General features: G+C 32.2%; 2 protein-coding genes across 2 annotated transcripts in view; both read right to left on the bottom strand.

Moving 5' to 3' along the window:
- Nucleotides 1-11,586, bottom strand: part of LOC129231314 (microtubule-associated protein 2-like) — a 59,947-nt gene extending 48,361 nt beyond the window's left edge. The window contains exons 1-3 of the mRNA XM_054865604.1: nucleotides 10,276-11,586; nucleotides 3,501-3,532; nucleotides 1,554-1,650 (exon numbers count right to left, since the gene is read on the bottom strand). Of these exons, the coding sequence (XP_054721579.1) occupies nucleotides 1,554-1,650; nucleotides 3,501-3,532; nucleotides 10,276-11,581 (1,435 nt within the window). The 5' untranslated portion in view covers nucleotides 11,582-11,586. The remainder of the gene's footprint in view (nucleotides 1-1,553; nucleotides 1,651-3,500; nucleotides 3,533-10,275) is intronic.
- Nucleotides 11,587-11,588: 2 nt separating this feature from the next.
- LOC129231021 (protein PFC0760c-like) lies at nucleotides 11,589-14,650 on the bottom strand. Its single transcript, XM_054865267.1, has 2 exons — nucleotides 11,672-14,650; nucleotides 11,589-11,606 (listed from the first exon to the last, which is right to left on the bottom strand). Exons 1-2 carry the CDS (start codon nucleotides 14,648-14,650, stop codon nucleotides 11,589-11,591), a joined length of 2,997 nt encoding a protein of 998 aa, XP_054721242.1.
- Between the last annotated feature and the right edge of the window lie 11,389 nt (nucleotides 14,651-26,039).

The raw sequence follows: 26,039 nt of genomic DNA, 5'->3' as shown, positions 1-26,039 counted from the left end.
AAATTAAAAATTGTCCTTAATTAGGAACGGGGGTCTAAGGCCAACTCCGGAAAAATGCCAAAAAGGACGATGAAACTTTAAAAAAAAATTAAATTTTGTTTATTGCTAATATTAAAACATTATTAAATCACATTTGATAAACTCAATGAAAACCTGTTCTTAAAAAATATATTTTTCTACCAGTTTTACTTAAATTGATGTATAAGTCTTAGGATAAGTCCCTCAAAATATGTACAAAACATTTTAGAATAATAGGACAATAATTTGTTTAAATATGATGCAAATAATCAGAAATTTTACATTGTGAGAAAAACGTGTTTAAAGTTAAAACTCAGAAAGGTCTCACATGTAAACAGCCCTTATTATTTTATTATTAACTTCGGAAGTATTTTGACGAGCATCAAAATTTTGGTACCAAACTGTTCAGAAAATTAGGGACAATAACATATATTTTTGTCAAAACTTTTGTTTGCTCTTTTGTGTGAGGTTATAAAGTTTTGAGACCCCATAAAGAGTCCAAAACAGTTTATGTAGCTTCTGAAGATTTTTCTTATTTTCTTAAATCTGTACACAACTTACCTTCGAAAATGTTTTAATGTGAAAACTTGACCAGTACCAGACCCTTTGGGCCTGGATTTCAACTATCATTAGTTTGAGAAATAATTCCTATTTTGGATGTATTCCATCGTGTTGACTTTAAATTAGTGCTGTATGTATACAGCGCGCTCTTCATGAATTTCGTAGTACTAAGAAAATATTTCAACTCTCTTGATTTAACAGATTTCAGGTTCAAGAATCAGTATTATTCAAACTATAAGCCTCACACTTAAAGTATGATGTCAAATTGAAACATTGCAAATAACAATAAATTGGAAATCAAACCAGATTAAATACGTTATTTAAAAAAAAAACATACTTGGCTATTTTGTCCTATACGTGCCAGCTCATACTTAGCTAAAAAATATTAATTTTAAAAGATAATGAAGAACATTTTTTGCTTCAAAAAAACACTCTTACGTTTGTGATATCTTAAGCAAGAAATTTTGTTAATTACCTTTTTTAAATTGTACCTCGGAGTCACACTTACATAAGGCCAAAAATGGCGATTTTTAGGTTAGATTACTGCATTGATGAAGAGTTCTATTCCGCACTGAGCTACAGAAACTAAATTCTATAAAAAAAAGTTATATCATAATTATTTACCAGAGTTGTAAGAGCGCGTGTTCCAAACTCTGCTTGCACCAGAGAAAAGTTTTTACGCTCTGCTGCAAAGCGGTGACATACGTTAGCCTGACTTTGAGGAGCAGAAATTATTAGTTTTAATTCAATAAATGAGCTATCGCATGCAGGACAAGATGAGTTTTTTTCGTGCAATTGCCCAGATTTGTTTTAAGAGTGACTTTCAAATTTCCATATTTGATTGACGCAATGTCGGAATGTCATCGTAATATCAATCTCAATCGTCTCGTATTTTCTGTTTCATCGTTTTCGTCTCATGAATAAAGACATGATGTAACTGAAAATAAAAACACTGAAACATGAAGTGAACTCACTTTTCTCCACAGCAGAGGCGGAACGAGAGGCACCTGATGATAGTGACCTGGCAGTTTTTTCTGGCTGACTTCCTTTACTTCCCGCAGTTTTAGATTCCTGTAAACGTTAAGAAAATTGCTTTTTAGGTTCAGAGGAAAACATTCAATATAAAGACGATTTAACAAGTTGGTTTAAATATTATTAGATAAATACTGTTTGATGCATTTAAAGTTAAATACATTTTAATGCAAGAATGAATATTAGACATAAATTTCAGTTTCTTATTTAGTAAGAATATAAAATAGGGTTACTTTGGTGCCTGGTGACTTGTTTATTTTCTGCCTTTGCGAAAACAGAAACATATTTTTTGCGTCGCTGCCATGTTTCATGTTTTAATTTCTAATGAAACTTTTGATATTTTTTAAATACCTTGATGTATTTATGTGGCAGATTCTTTCCCATTTCAATGTTTGATTTTGTTAAAGGATTTAAAAAAAAAAAAATGTAATGGAAGGTTTTATGCAATTTAATTGCTTTTTATATTTTTTGTTAGTTACTATGCGTTTTGACGAAAATTATACTGCTTAATGAGGGCTTTTTTTTGTGGATTATTTTAGATTTCAATGGTTTTTTTTCAATGGATTAATATATTTCTTTTGACAAATTATCTAACTTTTAAATGAAACTACTAAACTTGTTTCTTGACTTGTTTCAATTAGAAGTCAATTGAAGCGAAAAACAATGCATTTTACCATCAAATTAGTCGTTTTTATGCCACTTTGCCCAAAGATGACAGTAAAGTATAGAAATGCCGAACAGTTGCAGAATATCATCAATTAGGAAATTCCTAGTTTCAAGTAGCGATAAATTCTCTCTATATCGATTACGCTACGCATTAGCCTACTAGCACAATCATAATTTACCTTCCGAGGATGGGAGTAGTTAGGGCATAGCAGTCCCTACAAGTATATGAAGTACCATAGTAGGTTGTTAATGAGGCATGAAACCTTAAGTTTGGGAAGGGTCGACCTCACTGCGCTCCTGTTCAATCCAATTACTTTTAATACTATATCCGCTGCAAGGTTAGTTTTTGGCATAAAACGATATCTAAATAAACTTATGAACTAATTTCTTTAGACTAATGTGCAAATTACAAAATTGCATTAATAAAGCTAAGGTCATTAGTGTATAAAAGAGTTATATCGCTTTTGCTTTTGTGGGGGTCTTCACGATATTTAGGGGGGTTACGCCCTTGCTCTTAAGGGGGGGGGGGCTTTTTATACCATCTTTTTCTCGCCACTCTTTACACTAACCATAACATCATGGAGATGCGGTTCTTTAAAGCCTTCTCCAAGCAGAAATTTATGAGGGAAAATTGATTTGCATGTATACATAGCATTTAGAAGATCTTTATTATGTTGTTTTTGCGCGGTTTACAAGAGTTGCAATGCAAAGTGGAATTGACTCCGATGGTGCACAAGTAAAACAATTTTTTTATTTTTTATTTTTTGTTTTTAATTTCTCACAAGAAGAAAAAAAATCAAGGGTTCAAAAGCCGAGCTCTTTGCTGCTGAGTTCATATGCTAGAAATGTTTAGTTCTCTTGTTTTTTTTTCTTAGAAATGGAGAAGAGATTTACGAAGTCTTTGAGAAACTGCATATTTATCTACAAAAGTTTCCATTTGCTTATTATCCATCTTGTTTTTATTTGTGTAAAAGCTCTTATGTTAAGGCTTGTTATTTGGATTTTTAAGAAGAAAGTATGAAGACTTTAAAGAATCTTTTATTTTAGAGCACATTGGCATGTGCTTTTTAAGTAAAATAATTATTAAATACAGAGGCAGATTCAACACGGTAATCCAAACCAGTTTTAATATTCATTCCTCAAAAGCTGCAATACTATAAGCAAATAATTTTGACAAAAATAGAGTTAGAACTAGAAAATTATCGAACATGAAAATTTCTTACCTGCGTCTTTTTGGCTGCTGATGAAACACCGTCTGTTTGAACATAAAAGAAAAAAAAAGACTTAAAAAATATTCGTTGCAAACAAAAAATTGTAATCAGCTGCATAATTAATTATAAAATTTTTAACACTTTATGAATTAATGTAAAATTAACTATTGTTAAATATTAATGAATATACATATTATCATTTTATCTAAATAAAATGTGCCGAAAACCGCAATATTTAGAGCAATTGTTTTGCTGACAAGTAATTTCCACAGTGTTCTGATAAAAAATAATAACTGCTCTGAAAAAAAAAAGATAAGGCGTAGTAAAATTGTTTTATTTTTCTTAGTAATAAATTAAAGTCAAATGAAAAATATATAACAGTATGTGTTCGTGTGTGTAGAGGAAAGAGGGTTTTTTTTCTTTTGTTGTTTTTGATTAAAATTCTTGTAAATACCTGGATATCTATCACGAGACACATTTTAATACTTTAACAGCTTATATTTTGAAAATATTAACCAGTCTGAAAAAAGCATAAGCAATAAACGAAAACGAAGCAGTTGTTTTGTAAGATTGGGTCAATGGAGTGTTCAAAATTTTGAAAATGATTCAGAAGTTAAAAAGAATTTAAAAAATAAATCAAATAGTTTCGTAGGTTTTTAGTTGATTTTTATGTAATTTATTTCTTTTAAGGCGACGGTAGACCTTAAAATCGGCAAAAATTGATTTAAAAATAAAATATTTGGTTTTAGTGTTTTATTGTACTTCTAATATTTCTGTACCAAAGTCAAAAAACTGGGCTATTGGGCAATTTTTACCAAAGTTATGACCGTTTTAAGTTAGTATACGGTATATTGACCGTATAAAAATAGTTTTTTCAAAGTAAGTTTTAAAGGTAAGTGCAAAAGTATAGTTTAATTGCATTATACTCGTAGCGAAATTTTCTCTCTCATAACTTTTGCTCTAAGTACACGAAATTCAAAATTTTGCTTCATGTTTTACCGAAAAATGAAACTCGGTAAGCAATAGAGAATCTAGCTTCATGAAGATTTTAAAAGCTCGATGAAAAAACCCTTAGCAAGACAAAATTTGGAAAATTTTAAACGAAGCATTAAAAAAAAAAATCTCATTATACAGGGTATTCAGTTTTAACCTGCAAGACCTTTGTTTTCGCAACCACTAGTTCAACCAGTTCCAATTGCAAAAATGTTCAAAATCAGATGCAGAATTAAGATATTGAAAGTTTGATGCGAAAATAAAAATGAGTCAAAAAAAATACAAAATTTAACTTTTTATACGGGCCCTAATCCCCTAACAAATATTTAGAGAAATAATCTCCATTGAAAACTACTACTGACACAAAAAACTTCAACGACTAAACTTCAAGGAGATATTCCATTTCAAAATTTTGAGAGATCATACAAACGATTAGATTGGAACTTATCGCCCCTTCAGAAGAATGGCAGTTTGCCAAAGTAGAAAATCAAAGTATTTATATTTTTTTATTGATATTCAGAAATAAGTGCAAATGTTGTGCCGTGATACGCAAAAACACACCACAAAACCTCAAACAATTTGGAAAACCACACTCTATGCACACCAACGATTTTAAACACTTGTTAACTGCTATATTCCCCCCCCCCCAAAAAAAAAGGTTTTATTGACGGCTAGTGAAAAGTGGTGTAAGTCACAAAACGCTGTGTTACATTTCTCGGTGAATATTGGTCGTACTAATTTCACACTTTTTGTGTTGGAATTATTTTTCAATGAAAATTATTTCCCTAAATATAGGTTAGAGTACCTGGGGCTCGTATAAGAAGTTAAATTTTTTATTTTTTGACTTTTTATTTTTACTTCAAACTTTCAATATCTGAACTCTGCATCTGATTTTTAACATTTTTGCAATTGGAAGTATACATCTAGGACTATCGGTTGCGAAAATAAAGGTCTTGCAGGTTAAAACGGAAGATCCTGTATATTTTTTAAGGAATTTACTAAGTAATGCCAATTTTTCTTATGAATGATTTAAAAAATGAATTCATAAAAGAAGGTTTAATGTACTGTAAAATATCACTAAAAACAAAAATAAAGCAACAAATTTCAAAATTAATTAAAATAAATAAATATTGAAAGTAGGGTTTTGAGATTCGGAAAGGTGTGCCTCTCTCTGTAAATCGCCGTTCCTTCTGTATAACTTTTGAGAGGATAGTATGATTTGAACATTTTTTTTTTTTTTTTGGTTTGAAAGAGCTCGGCTTACACTTCTTGTTCTAAGATTTTCTTTTCTGATTTCAGCAGTTTTTCCTTCAATTTTGAACTGTTTAAAAAGCTTGAGCGCCTACGGCGAAATTTAAGGCACAAATTAAATTCCGATATAAAAGACCGATTTTCTTTCTAGCACTTTTGAGTTAAAAGATTTTTTGACACAAAATATCCTTTTTAATTTTTTTGATTTCCCTATTTTGAAAGTAGTTTTTGAAGAAAACTCAACATTTTATAACGCGGAAAAAGATCAAACTTCTTTATCTAAAAACTATAAAGCTAAGGAAAAAAGAAAGAAAGAAAAATACTGCCGGAAAACTGAGAAAATTGCTGGGCTTTTGAATACGTTATTAGCTTTTTGTGTTTAGAAATAGAATGTTACTAAAAATCAAAATGCAAGTTTACTTAAAAAACATTACCAAAAGTGAGAGATTGATTGACTGCATCAAGCAGAATTGAATTCAAAATAGCGAGAAATGTTTAACGACTTTACTTATTATGATAATGAATATTCGTGTGTAATATTTTCATTTTCATTATGAATTTCAAAACTGCCATTATTCTCTTTTGTTTTTGGCAAGGATTAAAAACTGAAAAGAAAAGTTCTTACAGAAGAAAGTTTTAAATTTTTCTTTTCGTTTTTTTTTCTTTTTTGGGTAATAAAGAGATGAAATAAATCCTCAAAGAGAGAGCAGGAAAGTAGGTTTTAATATTATCTGGTATGCCTGGAAATAGTTTTTTTTTTTTTTTTTTTTTTTTTTTTGTGAAGGATTGTACAGAAATCGCTCTTACTTCATTTGGTTGATTTGTTTACTTATTCAAATAAAATTTTTTATTTTGGAGGAATATTTTGTTGTAAATCATTTGCATAGTTTGTTTCACCTAGTTTTGTTCTCTACTTATTCAGAAAGAAAAGTTTGATTTCAAAATATTCCTGTTTACAAAAAATAAATAAATAAAAATTAAATGTTGGTGAATTCACTGAAATATGATACGTAAGAATTTCAGAGAATGCATTTTATATTAAGTTTCCTATTTTCTTTTCACATCAGTCATATCCCCCCCCCCCAATTTTTGAAAATTATTTTAAATTTTATAAAATTATTTAAAAAAATTTGTGAAATCTAAGATAATCGAGAGTGTCTGCTATCGAGTGTTCTAACTGCTATATTAGAAAATCGATGTTAGAAAGCGGGAAATTAAGTTTGTTTAGTTGCGGACGAATTTTCTGTCAGATTACTTTTAATTAAAAACACGAAATAGAAGAAAAAATAGTATCGCAAATACATATCAAGTATAATATATGCGTGTACTTATGCATGCACATTAGATTTTACTTCTTACTAATTACGCTTATAGATTTTACTTTAACGTTCTCTGATTTTTTAACTGACTCGAATTTTCATTTAAGGTGATAATGTACTTGTCAGCGTTCGCATCGGTAGCTGTGCAGATAATGTTCGATACAATTATATTTCAACCAGAGTTTGATAAAAACGAAAAAAAAAATAATAATAAAATAAATAAACAAATAAAATAAAATAAATGCTGAAATGTCATGTTTCATTGAGCAGTCTGATGAAATCTTGTTTTTGCAAATATTGATATTTTGTTGCAATGAATATAAAACAATTATTCTTAGAGTTAAACAGATTTCAATAGTAGAATGTTTAGACACCTCGAAAGGGGTGCGTACGACCGGGGTTCGAATTCCGATGACGAGTCGTTGTAGCATTTTTTAATTTAAATGCTAAAAGCTGTGACGTCACTTCAGCGACGCTTCCGTAGCACGTCAAAATTGCCCTCTCAAACGTAACAAAAATTACTACAGATTCAAATAAGAGAGAAAGAGAAGATTTAAAAAAAAAAAAGAGAAAGAGAGATTACTTTGTGTGTTTGTACTTTTTGGTTCAGTTTTACTAATTTGAAAGATTGTTTGTCCCTGTCTGTCACCTCTTTGGAAGAAACATTCGGATTCGAACAATGAATTGCAAAGTTAATATTGGGAATATTTGTGTTCAGTTTTATATTTTATTTTACCTATGTTTTTGTACTTGCATAGGAATGAAACTAAGCACTTTTATAAATACATAAAAATTCCATCCTTGAAAGCTTTATTTTCTGTGTGGGGGGGGGGGGATATTAAGTTCGGAGAATAGATTTGATACAGTAGTGATGAAAATGAATATATTTTTCACGTAAAAGTGGTATTTTCGTTTTAAATCAATTACTTTGACGAATGAAAAGAATTATATGGGATATTGGAAGACAAATCGTTTTGATAACTAATGTTACGAACTCGATAGTTACGAACTCGATATAGGTGTACGGGAAAGAAAGAGCGTTTTTTTTTCCGCCAGAAATTCCCTTTTTCCTAATTTATCTATAATGGTTATAAAGTGGCGTAGATTGGTTTTTAAATATCTTGCTTCGTTCTCGTTTATTTATCATGGTTCAGAATTTTGATAAAAGTAATCGAAAATGGAAAGAAATATTCTATCCTGCGCTCTTTCTTAATGGTTTTACGAAAAGTGTCTCAATAATAAATGCCTTGATTTTAATCCCTTTGATTTTTTTTCTAATGAAAAATATCTTATATTAGTACCGATTTTTCAAACCAATACTCAAAAAAAAAGGACTCAATCATTAATAAATGCAATTAATAAGAATAATCTTCTTTTTTAGAAAATTATTTCCCTGTTTCTTTAAATGTATCACACATTAGAAATAAGTTTAGATACAGAAAGTGCTCTTGTTTTCGTGTTAATTTTCATTTTTCTGTTTAACCTCCTTTAACACAATTTTCGTGAAATAAAAAAAAAAGCTGTACCTTTAACCTTTTAATATCCATTATGGACTTATACGTCCCCTTAATTAAAGCTTATTTTATAAATGATCAAATACATATAATTTATGAATTGCATTTTTTTTCTCATGTTATTGAGACCATCAAAATCTTAATATTAACCAAAAAAAAGCGACAAAAAAAAGTTTTTTCTTTTTTGGTTAAAAGGCATATTGTAGGGTGTTTTTTTTTTTTTTTTGAAAACACTGTTATCTTCAATAATTTACTTCAGAGCTCATGGTCTTCAAAAAACCTCTGAGAGAGAGAAAAAAAATTAACGGTTTTTATTTAGCTAAATTATTTGTGCATTTAGTTTTAAGAAAAAATTAAGCTATTGTGTCAAGATAAATTATGCGTGGAAAATTAACACATTAGAGTGTTTCAAAAGCAAACTTAACAAAACTTCTCATTTATTATTTGAAAAAGTAATTAAAACTCATGAAAACAATCAATTAATTTTTGGAATAGGTAAGGTAAACACACCACGTTGTGGCCAGTGATTGAAGTGGCCACTACTCAAGCACTTTGAAAGTTTATCTTTGAAAAAATTGGATTCCAGGTTTCTCAATGACGTTCTCAAACGTGCAGGAGGTAATACAGCCTGCTTATTTGATGCACTTTCGTATCCATTGGGAGACCTAGACTCTTATTTTTTCTATCTTAATCTTTTAATCTTTAAGAAGCCATTGCACTAATGCACTGGCTACTACTAGTGTGTTTCCCTTACTATTCGAAAGAAAAAACGAAGCGATGTTCATTCGTATTTGAAAAACTATTTGGTTTGGGATAAGATGGTTTGTTTTAAATGGCATATATCAACACGATACTAGTCGATAAACTCTGATACAGCAATTAATTTCAGAAGCCTTTGATTACGAAATAATTCTATGTATTTAAATATTAAATTAATAAAATGTAAAAGAAACAAAACTTACCTTCAAAATAAGTAAGGCATGAAATTTATAAGAAATATCTAAGTCTAAAACTCCATGCAATCATAATTATTAAATAAGAAAATGTTTCAAGAGAACAAGAAAATTATGCAAAATTTCTACTGAATAAACTAAATATCGTGCAAAATGTAGAAAATGTTTTGAGCAAGACTTTTTAGTTAAATTTCTTCTGACCTTCATTTTCTCTTCAGTGAATTCCATTTTAAAATGGGATTCTAAAACAACTTGCAAGCTCATACCAGCTAAAATTGCTTTGTGATTTGATGCTTACATTATGTTTTACGTTAGATAAATTTTGTCATTGAAATATGATTTAGAAGCTGAGTTTAGCTTTTTTATGTAAAATATACTTTCTCTAATATTTAGCGTCATGTTGAGTAAATATATTTCAGTGGGAGGTAAATTTATTGGTGAGGAAAAAAAAAACTTTTCAAAACTGGGATTTAACCTTAGGGACATTTTGATGATGAATTCGGAAAATGTTTTGAAAACTGACATTTGGATGTAAAGCTAGTTAACTCATACATGCTCTAGCATACAGAACATTTGAAATTATTATAAAGTAGTACAAACCATACTATTACAAATGCTAATTATTCATTCAGAAAAAGTAAAATAATAATCTACTTGCATAAAATATAAAGACTAGTCTACAAAAGCAGAGACCAATGGAAGAATGTTGAGAAGCAACAAAGCCGGAAGCAGCAGCGATTTGGCGGCACAAGCCCACCTTGATGCAAACTCTTCTGGGGTGCACTGCGAGATCTTGTAACTTTACGCTTCCTCTTGCGCTTTTTTGGACTCACAGTTGGAGTTTTTGTTGCGTCTGATGCGGCTTTCTCTTCAGTTCCATCTACTTCAGAATGCAACTTCAAAGGAATTTCTTTCTTTATTACACCCACATCCACTTCTTCTTTATCTTTCTTAGTTGGTTCATTATCAATGTTCTCGTCATCCTCAGATTTTACTACACCAGTGTCTTTTAATGCAACAGGTTTCTGCTCAGAGTCTGAAATTTTGCTTGAAACAAATTCTCCTTCATTAGCATCGCTAGATTCGTCATAAAACTGCACAGTGCTGATAGCAGTTTCAATTTCATCTTCTTCTACTTTAATCCCTTTTCTTGGAGATATGACTTTAGAAGAGTCACAAATAACTTGTTGACTAGATTTTTCCTCAAGAACAACACTTTTCTCAACTACATCAAGATCAGGTTTTATAGGCAGATTTATTAGCTCAGGAACAATTGTTTTTTGTAGAGGTTTTTCACTCACTTTATTATCATTTTCGGTCTTGAATACCTCGTCCGAAGAACCTAAAATTTCATTTTGATCTTTTTTTTCAGCCTCAGTTTCTCTATCTTCTTTCTCACTGTCGCCTTGGCATTCGATGCTTTCAACTTCTGCGTCGGCATACTGTTGTTCATTTTGTTCAGCGGTTTCAGATATCAATTCTTCATTTGCTTTAAATTCGGAATCAATTACTTGGTCTAAATCAGTCTCATTTTCTTCAGGAACCTGAATAATTTTTTTATCATCCTCAGCAGCATGTAAAGTTATTTCTTCTTCATCAACTGCTTCTAATTTTATTTCTTCTTCATCAACTGCTTCTGAATTTTTATCTTTATCTATAGTGCTTGGACTCAGTTCCGCTATAGCTTTCAGTCTCTGCTCATCGGCAGCTTCAGGATCTAGCTCTTCCGTAAAAGTTTCCGGATTTAGCTCTTCCTCAGTAGCATCTGGATTTAGCTTTTCCTTAACAGCTTCTGGATTTAGCTCTTCCTCAACAGCTTCGGTAATTGGCTTTTCATCAGCAGCTTCCGGATTTAATTTATCAACAGCTGCCAGATTTTGTTCTTCCTCTACAGTTTCCGAGTTAAGTTCATCTGGAGCTTCCAAATTTACTTCCTCCTCATCCACGGATGTTTCAACTGCATCTTTTAGTTTCTCATTTAATTCTTCAATACTCATACTTTCAAAATCATCCTGTTCCTCACTTACCTGTTCTTTTTCATCATTTTGAACATCACCAAACATTTTGGTTTCAGAAGATTCCTGTGTTCTAGTAACAGTAGCTTCGCTTTCTTCTTTTGTAGGAGCAGTTCCAACATCATGATCTTCGCTTACTAGCAGAACACACTCGTTTTCAGCAGCATCGGAAGTTTTTTCTTGTTGTTCTTGATCAGCTCTCTCAGCGCACATTGCATTTGTTTCTTCTTCAGGACAATTTTCTGAGGCTTCCGTATCTTTCGGACACGTTTCCTCCGTTATATCATCGTTTCTTTCCCTGTCTGATGAATAATTATGATGAATGTTTTCTAATAGAGATGCAGTTGAATCTTCTGTTACATTTTCATCTACGGTATCCACTGTTTCTTCAATAATATCATCGTATGTTTCTTTTCTTTCAACGATGTCTAAAGAATCATCTACAGTATTATTACTCTCAATGTCCGAGGTCTTAGAGAACTCTTTAAAATCTTTCGAATTCATTTTCTCATGGTCGAAATCTCCATTTTCTCCCTGTTCACTAGATCCTTGTTCTTCTTCTTTATTCGCTTCTTCCCCGGCTATATATGTTTTAGATTCTTTATCCTTATTTTCAGTTTCTTGTTGTAAAGTATTTTGCAGAGCTTGTGATACCTCTGTCTCTTTAGTTTTAGGGCTTAAAATTTTTATGTTGCTGTCAGCAACTTCATCGCCATTATTAGCTTCATCTTCAGCATCATGCTCATCTACTAGTTCTGCATTGAGTTGATTTGCTGCATCAGAAATATGTGTGTCTTGATTGTCTTCGTTCAATTCCTCATTGATATATTCTGTTTCTTTGAGTTGTACTTCATCTAGATTTTTCAATTCTTCTTGGGAAACTTGATCAGAGTTTTCCATAGCATTTATTTCATCTGTAGAAAGTGCAGTAGGTTCTTTAATCGCAAATTTTGTTTGGTCGTCATTGTTCTCTAGATTTTGAGTTGTCCCACTCTCCATTTGTAATTCCAAAATATCTTCCTGACTACTTTCCTGAACTGGTACTGATCCAAGTTCAGTATTTTTTTCCGAATTAAAAGCTGAATTGTCTGTATTTTCATTGATTACGTCTTCTGAGTCATCCGAGTCATTGTTACTCTTATCTTTCTCCTCAGTTACTGTGTCTTGATTTTTTTCTATGTTTTCAGTTATTTCATCGCCTATGTCTTCTTTAGATGCTTTACGTTCTGTTATGTCTGGGTCATCTTTTGTACATACCGCTTGAATATTTCCCTCGTGGTTTGACGCAGTCTGTTCTTCAAGTTCTTGCGTCGACTTTGCTTCTGTTACATTCTTCTTCTCTACTTCTGAATCCTCATGGGTTTCTCCGCCATCTACTTGATTCTTGGGGCTATTATTTGAATCATTTTTTTCACTCGTTTTCTCTTTTTCCAAAGTATCTCTTATTATGTCTTCATTTTTACCTTTGTCAATATCTGTTTCCACATTTTTTTCTCTTTCTTCCTTTGCATCAGTTTCAATATTACCATCTTGCTTTTCATCTGAGCACTCTTCATGTTTATCTTTAATGTCTTCATCAACAACATTATCATTTTCTTTCATATATGTTTCCTCTTCATTCAAACTATTGCTATCGTCATCTTCAATTTCACATCCATTTTCATTTTCGTCAATTTCATTCTTCTGAATTGTCGCAATTCCTTCATTCCCTATATCACTGGAACTTTGTTTGGAAGTTTCAAACATTTTTTCTTTCGATTCCTTTTTATTATTTCCATTCTCTGACTCAGCTACAACTTCAGCATCAACTTTCATCTCACCTAAATTTTCAAGATCATCCATGTCGCTTACATCTACACCTTCGTCGATATCTTGATCACCTACTTCTGTACGTCGTTCTTCTTTATCTAAGCCAGCTGTATAGGAAACAATATCGCTGACTTGCTGATCTTCATGGTGTATAATATCTTTAAATTCTGACGACAATGTTTTTTCTTCATTTTCCGTCAGGATTTCATCAACAAAAGCTAATTTTAATTCATCACCAGAAGTATTTTTTGTTTCATTTGAAAAACTGGTTGATGTTTCACTGAATGTAGCTGCAATTTCTACCTTAGCCAAAGGTTCATTGACTTCTGCACTGACCGTGTTTTCAACAGAGCTGACTATGGCCTCACCAGTACTAGCAGCGTGTCCGATACTTTCATTGTTATCTTCTTCAATGTCGTTAGCCTCTTGTTCATCTGTTACTGGATCCTCAGGATCGTTGTTATCGCTATCTACTTCTATTTCCATCGATTGATCTACGTGTTCTACCGAATCTTCTCCTAATGTTGCAGCTATTCTAATCCTTACAGGACTTAGTTGTATTTCGATATTTTTCATTCTATTTGATAAACGGCCATTATATGAAATGGTATCCAGTTTCCTATGAATGGTTTCGAAAGGATATGTTTCAGTTATATTTACGGAAGCAACTTGATTTTGATAACTTAACGAACATGCTTGAGAATTTTCTTGTTTGATTTCGTTGTACGCTTTATCAGAAAATATACTTTTGTTGTTGCTTATACCTTCTACAAGTGCGTTTTGATTTGGATCACTATTGTCAATAGTCTTTGAGAAATTTGATTGTCCTATAACTTGTTCAGTAAATATATCTGTTGACTGATTGTCAAAGACCATGTTTATTGATTTTATATCACGCTCAGATATCACATTATCACACTGAAAATTTGATAAAATTGAATCTCTTATGATAGGATTAATGTTTGCATCTTTCTGGTGCCTTGTGTCATCATGTATAATGCCTTCTACATTTAAACATCGTGGAGTATTTTCTAAATTATGAAGGTAATCTACATCTGATGAAGAAACCAGACATGCCATAGCATTCGTTTTCAACATATTCATATCTACGCTTTCAAAGTCATTGAAATGTTGATTTGATTTCTTGCTATCTATGCCGAGGGTAGAATTTTGTGAGCTATATGGTGTAAAAGATTCAGGGCGGTTGCCATGCTTCCTCTTCTGTGATTGAGCTCCATAAGTGTGCGTACATGAGTTTCCAGATATGAGAGATTCTTGTTTTGGAGTACTGGAAAGATCTTCATCCATTGAGAAAGTCTAAATTTAGGACAGATTTTAGTTACTTCTCTCAAAGAGCTAGAAACATAATTTAACAACTTATTACATTAAAATCAGATTTGTTTTATGCTTATAAAATATCCCCTCAAAATAGTTGAAACCTCACCCTCCTTAAACCATAATAAATTAAATTTGTGTCCAGCACTGCTGGACGATAATCCTGTCAAATTTTCTGTGATTCGTACGGACAAGTTTCTACGAATGGATGAGTTTAGATTCTTATTCCTTAAATTTCCATGTCTAATATTCCGTCAACTACTGCATATCACTGGATTAAAAAGCTTGAACACTTGAACTTAGTTTTTAGTTACATAAACGACATTATTGGTAGACAAAGGATTCTAATTGGAAATCAAGGGAAAGTGGTCGAATTTTGAGCAAGATGGTAGTTTTGAGCGCTTGTGTTCCCGTGTTCCCCATAATACCCTTGGTCGTGTGTACGATACCGCCATTTTTAGGGGAGCTTGAAAACATAATTTTTTTGTTTTATCCTGGTGTCTGATAACATTTTTGCTTGTTGTTTCTAACAATAATCGTCTAGTTAAAATTAAATGTAACTTCATAAGCTCCTACGTTTATTTCTTTTGTTGCAGTTAATTTATTGACGTTGTATGGTTGCTTTGCATATTCATAGCAAATATTCTTGAAACGAATACTTAATTCGCCGAATGGCAGCATATAAATACAGTAAACTCCCGATTATCCACGGAATAGGGTAGCACGGTAACAGCGAATAATCCGAATAATAGGTAAAAAACGAAACTTAGTGTATACAACAGCTAAAAAAATATTTGTAACACTCACACAAGCATTTAAATTATAACTAAAAATATTGCTACATTGCATCTACTAACATTGAATATCAAAAATATTTGTAAAATCTAAAAGTGCACAATAACACAATCATAAGTTTAAATAAAACCCATTCTGAAAAGATCCGCGGATAATCGGACCGCCGATAATCAGGAGTTTACTGTATATGTCTATTTTTGCGGATAATTCTGCACAATTCTAGTGGTGTAATTCTGCGCAGTAACAACTTGAGAAGAGACTGAAATATTACTTGTTGTAACCTAACCCTACTTAAACCATAATCAAGAAAATTTGTATCCAGCTCTGTTTTAATGTTGCGTCTTATTATTTTTATATGTAACTAGCTGTACCCGACGCGCGTTGCTACGCCAACAAAAAAATACATCATTATACTGATTTTCATGACAATCGGTTGAACGGGGCAGAAGTTGCTACTCTGCAGTGCCACCTGTTGGCGAGTGGCTTCAATGAGCATATTATGCACCTTCTCCGTGGAAAAATACATATATATAGCAATTTTCATAATAATCGGTCCAGGTATCAAGTGAAGCCGTGACTATACTCAAATTTTGTACTCACGCAGTTTGCAAGATCAATCAATCGCTAAAAATATCAAATAGAAAAAGTTTTAAATCCCCCCGTTGCATGAAAAGCCATAAAACAATAAAGAAAGAGTTTATTTCTTCAAACTCAAGAAAAATGGCAACAGCTAACTTCTTATCAATGAGATTTTTCACGCGAATTAATTTCTGCAGCCGATAATTTTATTCGTATTTATCCAATGGATTGTGACTTAAATTGGAATAAAAAAGGAACTATCGATCGGATTTTTTTTCGAACTGGTCTATAAACATTCCCAGCACCAAAAATAACAAACGGTGAAAGTTTCAGCCAAATCTGCCGGGTAGTTTTGGAGTTCATGGATGACATACAGACAAACATTCATTTTTATATATATAGATTACAACATATGTTTTCAAAAATCGTTAATGACGTCTGACGTGCACTCAAACCGCAACGTGGCTCCACAACAGTCCGTTCTTTCTAAGTTTATATTTTCGAGCTTGAGAATATGCCTTCAGTTTCAACGTGAAGTCTAATCGGAGCAGCTCACACCATCGAGAAGGGATAAAATGGACGGCGTGAAGACTTTCATTCGTAAAGCTAAGACACCAAGTGACATAATAGATTTTAAAGCGAAGCATTGGAAGAAAACAGGTTTCTTTCGCCAGTTTCACGCAAAACGTGTCGACCATTCGTCATTGTTAAGTCACGTGACTTGAGCTCTTTGCTTAAGCTTTTGCTAAGCCAATGTTTGGACTAGCTCCCTCCATTTACTAATTCCTGCTGTAAGGTTCATACCTGTTCTAAGAATGGATCTATAGGTGACGTTTACTTTACGAAGGGCATAAATACTAAACCAAAGAAAGCAGATCCTATTTTATTAATCTAAACAAGTACTCCAGCCGAATTTCCGTAAAAACCTACGAATACTTAGTATATGAAACTGCCTTTTTGTACCTACCACTACGTATAAGCCATAGGCTCAAATCAATAGATTTATATTTTTTGGACCACCGAATACAAACTTCTTCTAGAGGAGTGTTAAATTTCTCTCAACACGAAGTTCGCTGCTTCAAATGAAGCAAATAGAATCATTCAATATGTACAAACCTTGTCTTATGCTGAAATACGTGTTATGTGTGTATAAAAGAGCAAATCAATAATTGAAATTACATTTAAGATTCGTATCTTTCCTTCACAAGCAGATGAGATACGCAGACTTGACTTATTTGGTAGAGTAACTCTGCGCACAGAAAGTTTTCAGTTTTTATTTTCTAAATTGATTTCAAAGAACGAAATTGCTCGAACTCCTTGTGTATCAGATTTTGACACTCTATTCTTTCACATTCTTAAAAAATCAGACGTATTGGTTATTAAAGGTATTACTAAGGTATTACAACGCTGTGAAGTTAGTTGCGCAGAATTCGACCACATTCCATTAAAACTGCTTCATATTTAGATGCAAGAACGCTAAAATTTAGATGTAAAGTATTTCGCACCTCTGAATTTCTTACAATTTTGGATTTACTTTTTACTCTTTTTCATCGTTAAATAATTGCAACATTTTTTGATTTTGAGGAGATTTCTTGTTTTAGACGTGGACTTTTGTTTATTTTAGTCATTCTTCTAATTTCTCATTTTGTGCCATATTCATAATTTCAACTACTCATTTAGATAAAAATAAGTCAATGCAAATCCTTTTATTCAGCCCTATTAGAAGAGAAAGACTTTTTAATCATATGTAGTGCTCGCATGTATTTTCACACACTGACGTTATTCAGTGAAATACCATTTGGGCAAGTGTTTTACTGCAAAGTATTAAATGCAATCAGATTTAAAAAAAAGGAAATAATAATAAATAAACCGTGAGAAAGTTCAAATAAAGCTGACTTTCAAAGTTTTTATCTTGAAAGAAGTTTTATGACAATTTTCATAAGGACAAATGAAGCAGTGAGAAACAAAGGGATGGAAATGGACATTTTCAAGTTTTGAGTAATACGCGTTTAAAGATAACGTCGTAGGTAGGCTTTCATTAAATTTTTTTCCTATATCATGTTATACAGCAGCACTTACCAGGGCTATTTGTACTATCTCTTGCTCCAAGACAGAGAAGAGGTTGTCCTACCATTTGTAATGGTTATCTCCAAATTTTTAATTTTGCCACTTACATCCCTTTGCTTCTCACTGCATCAAATGAGAAAATTCAGAAAGTAAAAAAGAAAAAATAATAATAATTTAAATTTTGACATCTGGAATTCAAATTATGTTTCCCGCAATCACTAGTGTCTGTGTGTATGTAGGCCTGTGTGTTTGTGTCTGTATGTCGGCATGAGTGTAGAGTGTGTATGTGTAGGAGTATGTGTATGTGTCTAGGTGTGTGAGTGTGTAGGTGTGTAAGTTTATAGGTGTGTGTATGTATGCGTGTGTGTAGGATATGGACGCAACCTGGAGACGGTTTTGGCAACAGGAGCAGCATCGTGAGGCTGGTCGACGATGGTGCTGCAGGGGGGGGGGGGGGAATAAAAACATAGGAATTCAAAACAGTCAAATGAGAACAATAAGCAATGTGATTGATCAAAAAAAAAAGTGCAGTGAAAATTATTTATTATTTATTTTCATATATATTTTTTATTATATTTATCTTGATGCGTGACTGTGCTCGAAGTGGATTTTTTGTGCAAAACATAAATCTTTGTCAAACATCGTGTACTATTTTTAAAGGTGAGACTCCCGCATCATTCGTACTACGAGGGAAAGTAAACCCGCCGGCACACCCCACTTTAACAATTTGTAGTTGCGACCTGTGACGTCACAGACGCGGATGCGGTCATTGCTCTAGTGACTGCCTTTTCCATCTAGCCCCCTGTCTAGCAGGCGCGAAAAATCGATTTTGGGAGACGAGGAGGAATACATATTTGATTAGAGGACCACCAAAGGGTGGAAAAAATTCCTAAAATTTTCTTCCGTGTGGGAAATTTGAGAAAGAAAGAATTTTGCTTTCTCCCAGCATTGCGTCCTGATTTGCATGTAAAGGATAACAGCCGATTGTGAAAAATATTTGGGATACATGTATATAATAAAGCTTTTTTTTAAAACCAACCACAATGTTTTTAATCCAGTAAGGTATAAATAGTGTGCTGACGAAAATATTGTTTTTCTCGTCGAATTGGCATGAACTTTTTTCAGAGCAAAAATTAGGCACAAATTAGATCTTAATCCTAATCGCAATGTGTACAAAGTGATGCAAAGCGGTTTTGAAAAACTCATTTACAAATAAATGATAACCAAAATTTTTAATGAACATGTCCTGATGATTGAATGGAAACAAATAACTGCTCAACGCTGTTCTCCATTATTTATCTGTAGCTTTTAATTGCTTAACATAGTTCCTTAGTAATTGCTTCGTAACATCTAGTTAACCTTTTTCTGATCACATGGAATACATCTTCCTACCTATCATAAATATTATTCCACACATGAAAATAAATAAATTTGTTTATTTTTTAATTATTTAATGTTTTTACCTCTTATCCTCATGGCGTTGTGACTTTATGGATAAAAGAGTTGCTGTGATAAGGATGTTCATTTATTTGCTTCGTTTTTGAAAGTAGTAAAAGTAAGAACAAAAAAAAAAAAATCGCATTAATTTTGTTTTCTTTACACACACACACACACACACACACACACATATATATATATGCAATTTAAAACATTATTTCTTAATTCTTAGCAATGTTTTGGCCATGCCACGGAAAGAGGTCATTTTATCCCACACGTGACGCCTCATATATTTCATTAAAAATATTACTTTAAAATATGAAAGAACAAATCTTTTTTTAAACAAAAAATTTCGTCATTACTTCTTAAAATTATTACTTTTTAATGAAATATATGAAGCGTCACGTGCAGGACAAAGGGTTGACTTTTTTGTGAAATGACCCATTCGAGTTTAATACGACAACGTTTGTTATTTAAATTTTATTTTTTATAATTTAATAATTCAATCGAATCAAGATAGAAAAGTAGAAACTATACTGATCTAATTTTTAATAACAGAATCATGCATTTTAATTAGGTAATTTAATCAAAGTAGTTATATATTTTAGTTTGTTAGTGGTCTTATACCACTGATAAATCTAACCAGCAATTATGGTTCAGCAGAATTTCTAGGAACATGCACTGTTAAAACTACAGGTTGCATTTTGCACTTTTCGAGGGTGAAAAGCTTGTTCACCAGCGGCACTCTTTACGGTGCCGAAATTGCACCCTTAACACGGGCGAAAAACCGGCACCCTTCACCCAGCGTGCACCGCGGTGAAAAACGGAACCCTATGGCAGAACATTGGCACCCTCTGTTTTCTGTTGCTGAGCACCCCCCCCCCTCGGTTTTGTGTGCATTTCCGTAAACAATTGTATACATTATTATTTATTGTTTTGAGTTATAAAAAGCTAAGTCTTGGTACATTTTCCACATTGAATAGTTCTGAAAATGATTAAAACTTGTACTTTAAGGCATTTGATCACATTTCAACTTTCGAACATAGTTTAGAAGTGTTCATGACTTAAATTTGTCTGCCGTGCACTAATTTTCGTACATCCACTTGGATTGCTCAGTAATTTTAATATGTTATTGACATTTACTGCAGCACGATCGTACCGAAAATGAAGAACGTAGGTACTATTTGTAAATCATTTACACGAACAATAAATATTCAATTATGTTGCAATCATTGAAAAATAAAACCTTTCATCACGTTCGAAATTTTAATCAAAGAGCACCATATTAGTACGTACGTATATATGATTCGACATTTGAATATCCGTAAAGAATATAAAAGAACAAAAGTCTTTCGATAAATTAAAAGCCAAAACAAATTCTAACGAGTCATTCATTCTTACTATTACTAGAGTGACGAAAAAAGTTCAGTCATTCGCTTTAAGCAATAACGCCGAGGAAAGCTAGTTAACTTAGACACGAGATAATAAATAAAAAAAAAAAAAAATCGAGACGGAGAAGAAATTTCTTTTTCTCAATCCGCTTTCCTTTTTTTTTCGTGCTTTTATGTTTTTGCTATTTGCATCATTGTAATTAGAGTTTCCGTTCACTTGCTGAGTGCATCACATTGCTAACAATGAATCTCTTAGTTAAAAATCCACAAGATTGTTGATAATACAAGCAAGTAAAACCACATAGTCAAAATTAATAGTTGAAATAACTTTTCAAATATCATCTAATTTAAGCGTTTTGATTATTAAATGTTACTTATCCGGTGCTGATAGCTATTTTTAGATAAAATTTATGCATGATAGGAATAGCAAATGTATATAACGGCTAACTGAAGAATCAACGTACCTTTGAAACAATTTTAAATATGTTCGAAAGCCTTAAAAGCTACACTATGATCAAATGCATGTACTTACGCGAAACTTTGAAGAGTAAATCGCAGAAACTTATAAGTTTTAATCCAATTTCGTACTTCATTCAATGGGAAAGTGCATGTGCGTAGTTATTCTTGCGTCCGCCATTGATTGTGGTTGAATGATGTCAGAGCGGAGAGCGCATGCGCCAGCGTTTCACCCATGCATTTAGGAGGTCCGTTTTCACATTTATTAGCGTCATTCACCTTGATCACACTTCCTAGCCTCTACTGCACCCTGAGGCCCGGTGTTTTCACCCCAGGGAGCCAAATAGTTAGTCAAAGGCACCCGTAGTTTTGACAGTGTGGAGATATACTCTCCGCATAACCTTTAAGCGAAGAAAAAACGTAGGTATATGTTACTTCAAATTTTATTCAATTAACGTATTGACTTTGTCTACAATTAGTACAAAATATTTTGTTTCAATATAAAATTTACTAGAGGTTTAAAATAATATTCTTACTTAAGAGATTACTCTGACAGTACACATCATTATTGCAGCAACTCTTGGTTTTCAAATTACAGTTTTTAATCGAAGATCTATATTTAACAGAAATGTAAATAATTTGCATAATGTTTCCTTTTAAATAAAACTTATCGTGCTTATAGGTCTAAATATTTAAGTGAATTTATCAAAATTACATGATAAATAACTGAACAAAAAATTAATTTAATAAATTTTTGCTTTAATTCATTAATAAATTGCTCCTAGTTATTTCTTTGTTATTTTGCTTGGTCCTCGGTTTTACATTTTGAAATTAGGAAAAGAATTCGTAGTTCTTGTTTCAGTCTACTCTGTCTTTGCGTAAATGAAAAAATAAATAAATAAATAAATAAAAATTAATTTGAATTTTAACATCTGGAATTCAAATTATATTTTTCGAAATCACGAGTGTGTGTATATAGGCGTGTGTGTTTGTGTCTGTGTGCAGGCATGAGTGTGTGTATGTAGGTGTGTAAGTGTGTGAGTTTGTAGGTGTGTGTATGTATGCGTGTGTGTGTCGGATATGGACGCAACCTGGAGAGGTTGCGTTTTCGCAAGAGGAGCAGCATCGTGAGGCCGGCTGACGGTGGCGCTGCAGAGGGAGGCGGGGGAAAATAATATCATAGGAATTCAAAACAGTCAAATGAGAACAATAAGCAATGTAATTGCTCAAAAACTGAATGCGGAAAAAGTCACATGGTAGATAGTGGAAGATATATAGGGTTCAAATATTTCTTAACCATTTGCGCAAATTTCTATCTTTGAATATATTTCAAATTATGTGCGCGTATGAATTATGCACTTGGAACTATTTGTTCTTCAACGACACATACATTTATGGGCAATTGCTTTTATAGAGGTCTCTACAATTTCGACAGTTCAATTTTTAGCCTTGTCGTCTCCAAACTCGCAAGTGTTGGAGTATATTTATGAGTTTGTTACGTAAACTGCATTCTAAGAAAATTACATGAATTCAGGTTCGTTTTTCACACCACGTTTGTTTTTTAAAGCAAGTAATTTTAAAATGGCAGAACTAAATTATACATTTTACACAGGTCCTAACACTTTCGGTGGGATCTTTGAACCTTCCGAACTATATTTGAGGCTAGTTTAAGTGTGATTAAAGTAAAAAACCGACGTAAATAAAGCACAAATTATCAAGAAGACATAGCAAATAGCTATTTCAAGGCTACAATAGAGATGGAGACTCCTCATCAATGCAAATAGCTCAACACACAACCAGAAAGTCGCGAGATAACTTGATATTTTAGTCGTCTGACAATTCCTCTCCTCAGAGCAGATTATAGTATTGATAAAAGAAATAAATATTAACGAATTCAATGTTATTTAAAGCGCTTTTAAAAGAAATTCGAATCGTTGTGTAAGTAATATGTATTCTCATGAGAGCAGTACAAACATAAGTGAAACTAATTCCTCTGAAACTGCTGAAACATAACTTATTTCGTTTCTTATTTGTGCGAATGTTTTCTTTATTATTTCTGAACTCTATGCGAGTACAGCAGGTATTTAGATACTGATTTAAACTTTAGAATTCTTGTTCGTATTCATGTTCTTGTGTACTAATTTTATGCAGAAAATTAAAATCTCTGTACAATTAGCACTGTACAAAAATGGGGGGGGGAGAGATCAGTTTTTAGGAAAATAACTATGCAACCATTCGTAAACAGTAGAGTTGATTTCTTAGTAAATATAGCTTACGAAGAGATGTCCGGAAAGATTTTAATGACAGCAAAATCAAAGAGTGTTTTGAAATTAGATTGTTCGTTAGTCAGTAAAAACAATGGTATAAAGTAGTTTGTACAGACCATAAGAACTTTGTTCCTTTACCTGTTGGATTCTTAAAGAAAGAATTAGTAAATGGAGAGAGCAAGTTCACAATCATTGGCTTAGCAAAAGCTGAGGCAAAGACGCCAAGTCATGTGATGCAACAACGACGAATGGGTGACATGTTTTGCGTGAAAGTAGCGAAAGAAACCTGATATCTTCAAATACTTCGCTTTAAAATCTATCACGCTTTACGTGACTTGGGATTTTGCTTCCCGAATAAAAGTCTTCACTCCCTCCGTTTTACCTTTTCACAATGGTTGGATTACGTAGGTTTTTTTCAAAAAAAAAAAAAAAAAATTCCATTTCAGTGGTCAATCAAAAAGAAACTACTATCCCAATCTGTAGCCCATCACAGCGCTGCTTTCTATCTCCCATGATCCTCTGCCGTAGGCCATTTGTGTCTGTATAAGTAGTTACATTAATGTGATTAATGTTGGTCCAATAGCTTGTTGACCGCAAGAATTGTTTAGTTTTTCGTTTTAGTTCATTATAGTATTAAAGTGTTAGTTGGGTTCTACGAAAAGGGTTTATCCCGCAGTAAGACCAATCAACTAGAGTTTAATGACAACTTGTCGGAAAAAAAAAAAACTCGTTCTAACACTTTAAGCGAAATAAATAAATTATTATTAATACTAGGGGATTCCGCCTCCTGCTTGTTTCGCTAGCCACCTACGGTGTCTCAATGCCGCCTATGGCAGGTGACAGTTGATAATTTTAGTGCTTCTTCCCCTGGATGTCCTGTAGACTGTGTTTATCAGTACATATATCCTGCCATTTAGGGTTTAGAGGAGTGAGACAGGGCGAAATGGCTTTCCCTGGATGTGCTGTGTCCAACGGTACCAGTATTATGATAGTCCGTAGGAGATAAAATTACAGACTCACACATACAGACAGACGCGCACAGGTTTTAATAGCTCGAATTTACCAGATATGTTTAAAAATAATAACTGCTTTAAATAAACTGAGTATACAAACATTTGATTTTCTGCTTATTAGTGTTGTATATGCTTATTCGTGTGTTTTGCTTATACTAAAGACTTCTAAGCCTCACCAATTAAGAATGAAGGTAATTCGATGACCTCTTGTCTCGATGAGTTTAACATACCGCTTAGAGTGTCTGAATTAGAAACCCTCCTCCTTCTTTCTTTCGGCACTTGTTTTCAATGTATCGCCGGGATATGAGCTACTTGAGTTTATCTATAAATGCAGAAAAATAAATATAACACTTGTAACCAAATTATTCTTAAAGTGTTGTGGAAAAGAAAAAAATAATATTTTGAATTGATTTTAAAAAGCGTGTAAATAATAATAAACAATATTTAAGAGGGTTCGAGACATAAAAATCATCAAATTTTGCAACTTTTTTCTATCATTTAAAAATCTTCTTCCTTTCTTTCTGCTTAAAATGATGTTTGAATCTTGTTTCTATCTTAGTTAGAACAAAAGATATAGTTATTTTTGTTGCATGCATTTAGTTAATATTATTTTTATCTTTAAAACTTCAATCGCGTTTTTTTCCATGATGCAATTTTTCCCGATTTTTTGCATTCAAACTCTTATAAGCTAAGAACTGATAAAGATAGAAAAATGAAATTTGGAGCAAATTTTTTTCAAATAGTTTACTTAAATTCTTATTCGGCAAATTTGAAAAAAAAAAATTACTGCAAAAAATGTGATTCTGTAAAAAACAAGTATCTTCGAATTTGTTGAAAATTTTCTTTAAATATTTTCTATCTTCTATTGAATTAATATTTTTTAAATTGCCGAAGAAAAATCAAAGTTTAGATAACTGTGCAGAATTTTTTGAAAGAAATTTGAAAATTGACCAAGAATATTTTGAGTTTTAGCGATTTAAAGCGATCTTATTTTTTATATAAAAATTAATTAAATTTAAATAAAACAAAAAATTTTAATATTTATGTTATGATTTTCCATATTGAATAAATGGTGAATCAGGGCAAAAAAATTCTAAAATCTAAACTGTTTGATTTTTTTTAAACGTGTCCCGGACCCCCTTAATAATAAGTAATATTTTAACCGAAAAATTACGGTAACTTCAATTAATTTAGGTTTTATAAGTGAGTACAAGGTCTCTCAAAAGATATTCAACAGCCACTTATTTAAGCGAAAATAAATTGTATGGAGAAAACTAACACCATCATTTTGCATGCGTTAAGTCACGCAACTTATCGTTTTCTTAAACGGTTTTTTCTTCAAATACACGTTTCGTTT

This window comes from Uloborus diversus, chromosome 10 (assembly GCF_026930045.1).
Source record: "Uloborus diversus isolate 005 chromosome 10, Udiv.v.3.1, whole genome shotgun sequence".
Lineage (NCBI taxonomy): Eukaryota > Metazoa > Arthropoda > Arachnida > Araneae > Uloboridae > Uloborus > Uloborus diversus.
The sequence above is the reverse complement of the archived record's forward strand: the minus strand, read 5'-3'. Positions and strand labels throughout refer to the sequence as shown.

What these genes read in the sequence shown, in the direction of transcription:
- LOC129231021 (XM_054865267.1), bottom strand. Translation starts at nt 14,650, where the DNA reads ATGGATGAAGATCTTTCCAGTACTCCAAAACAAGAATCTCTCATATCT.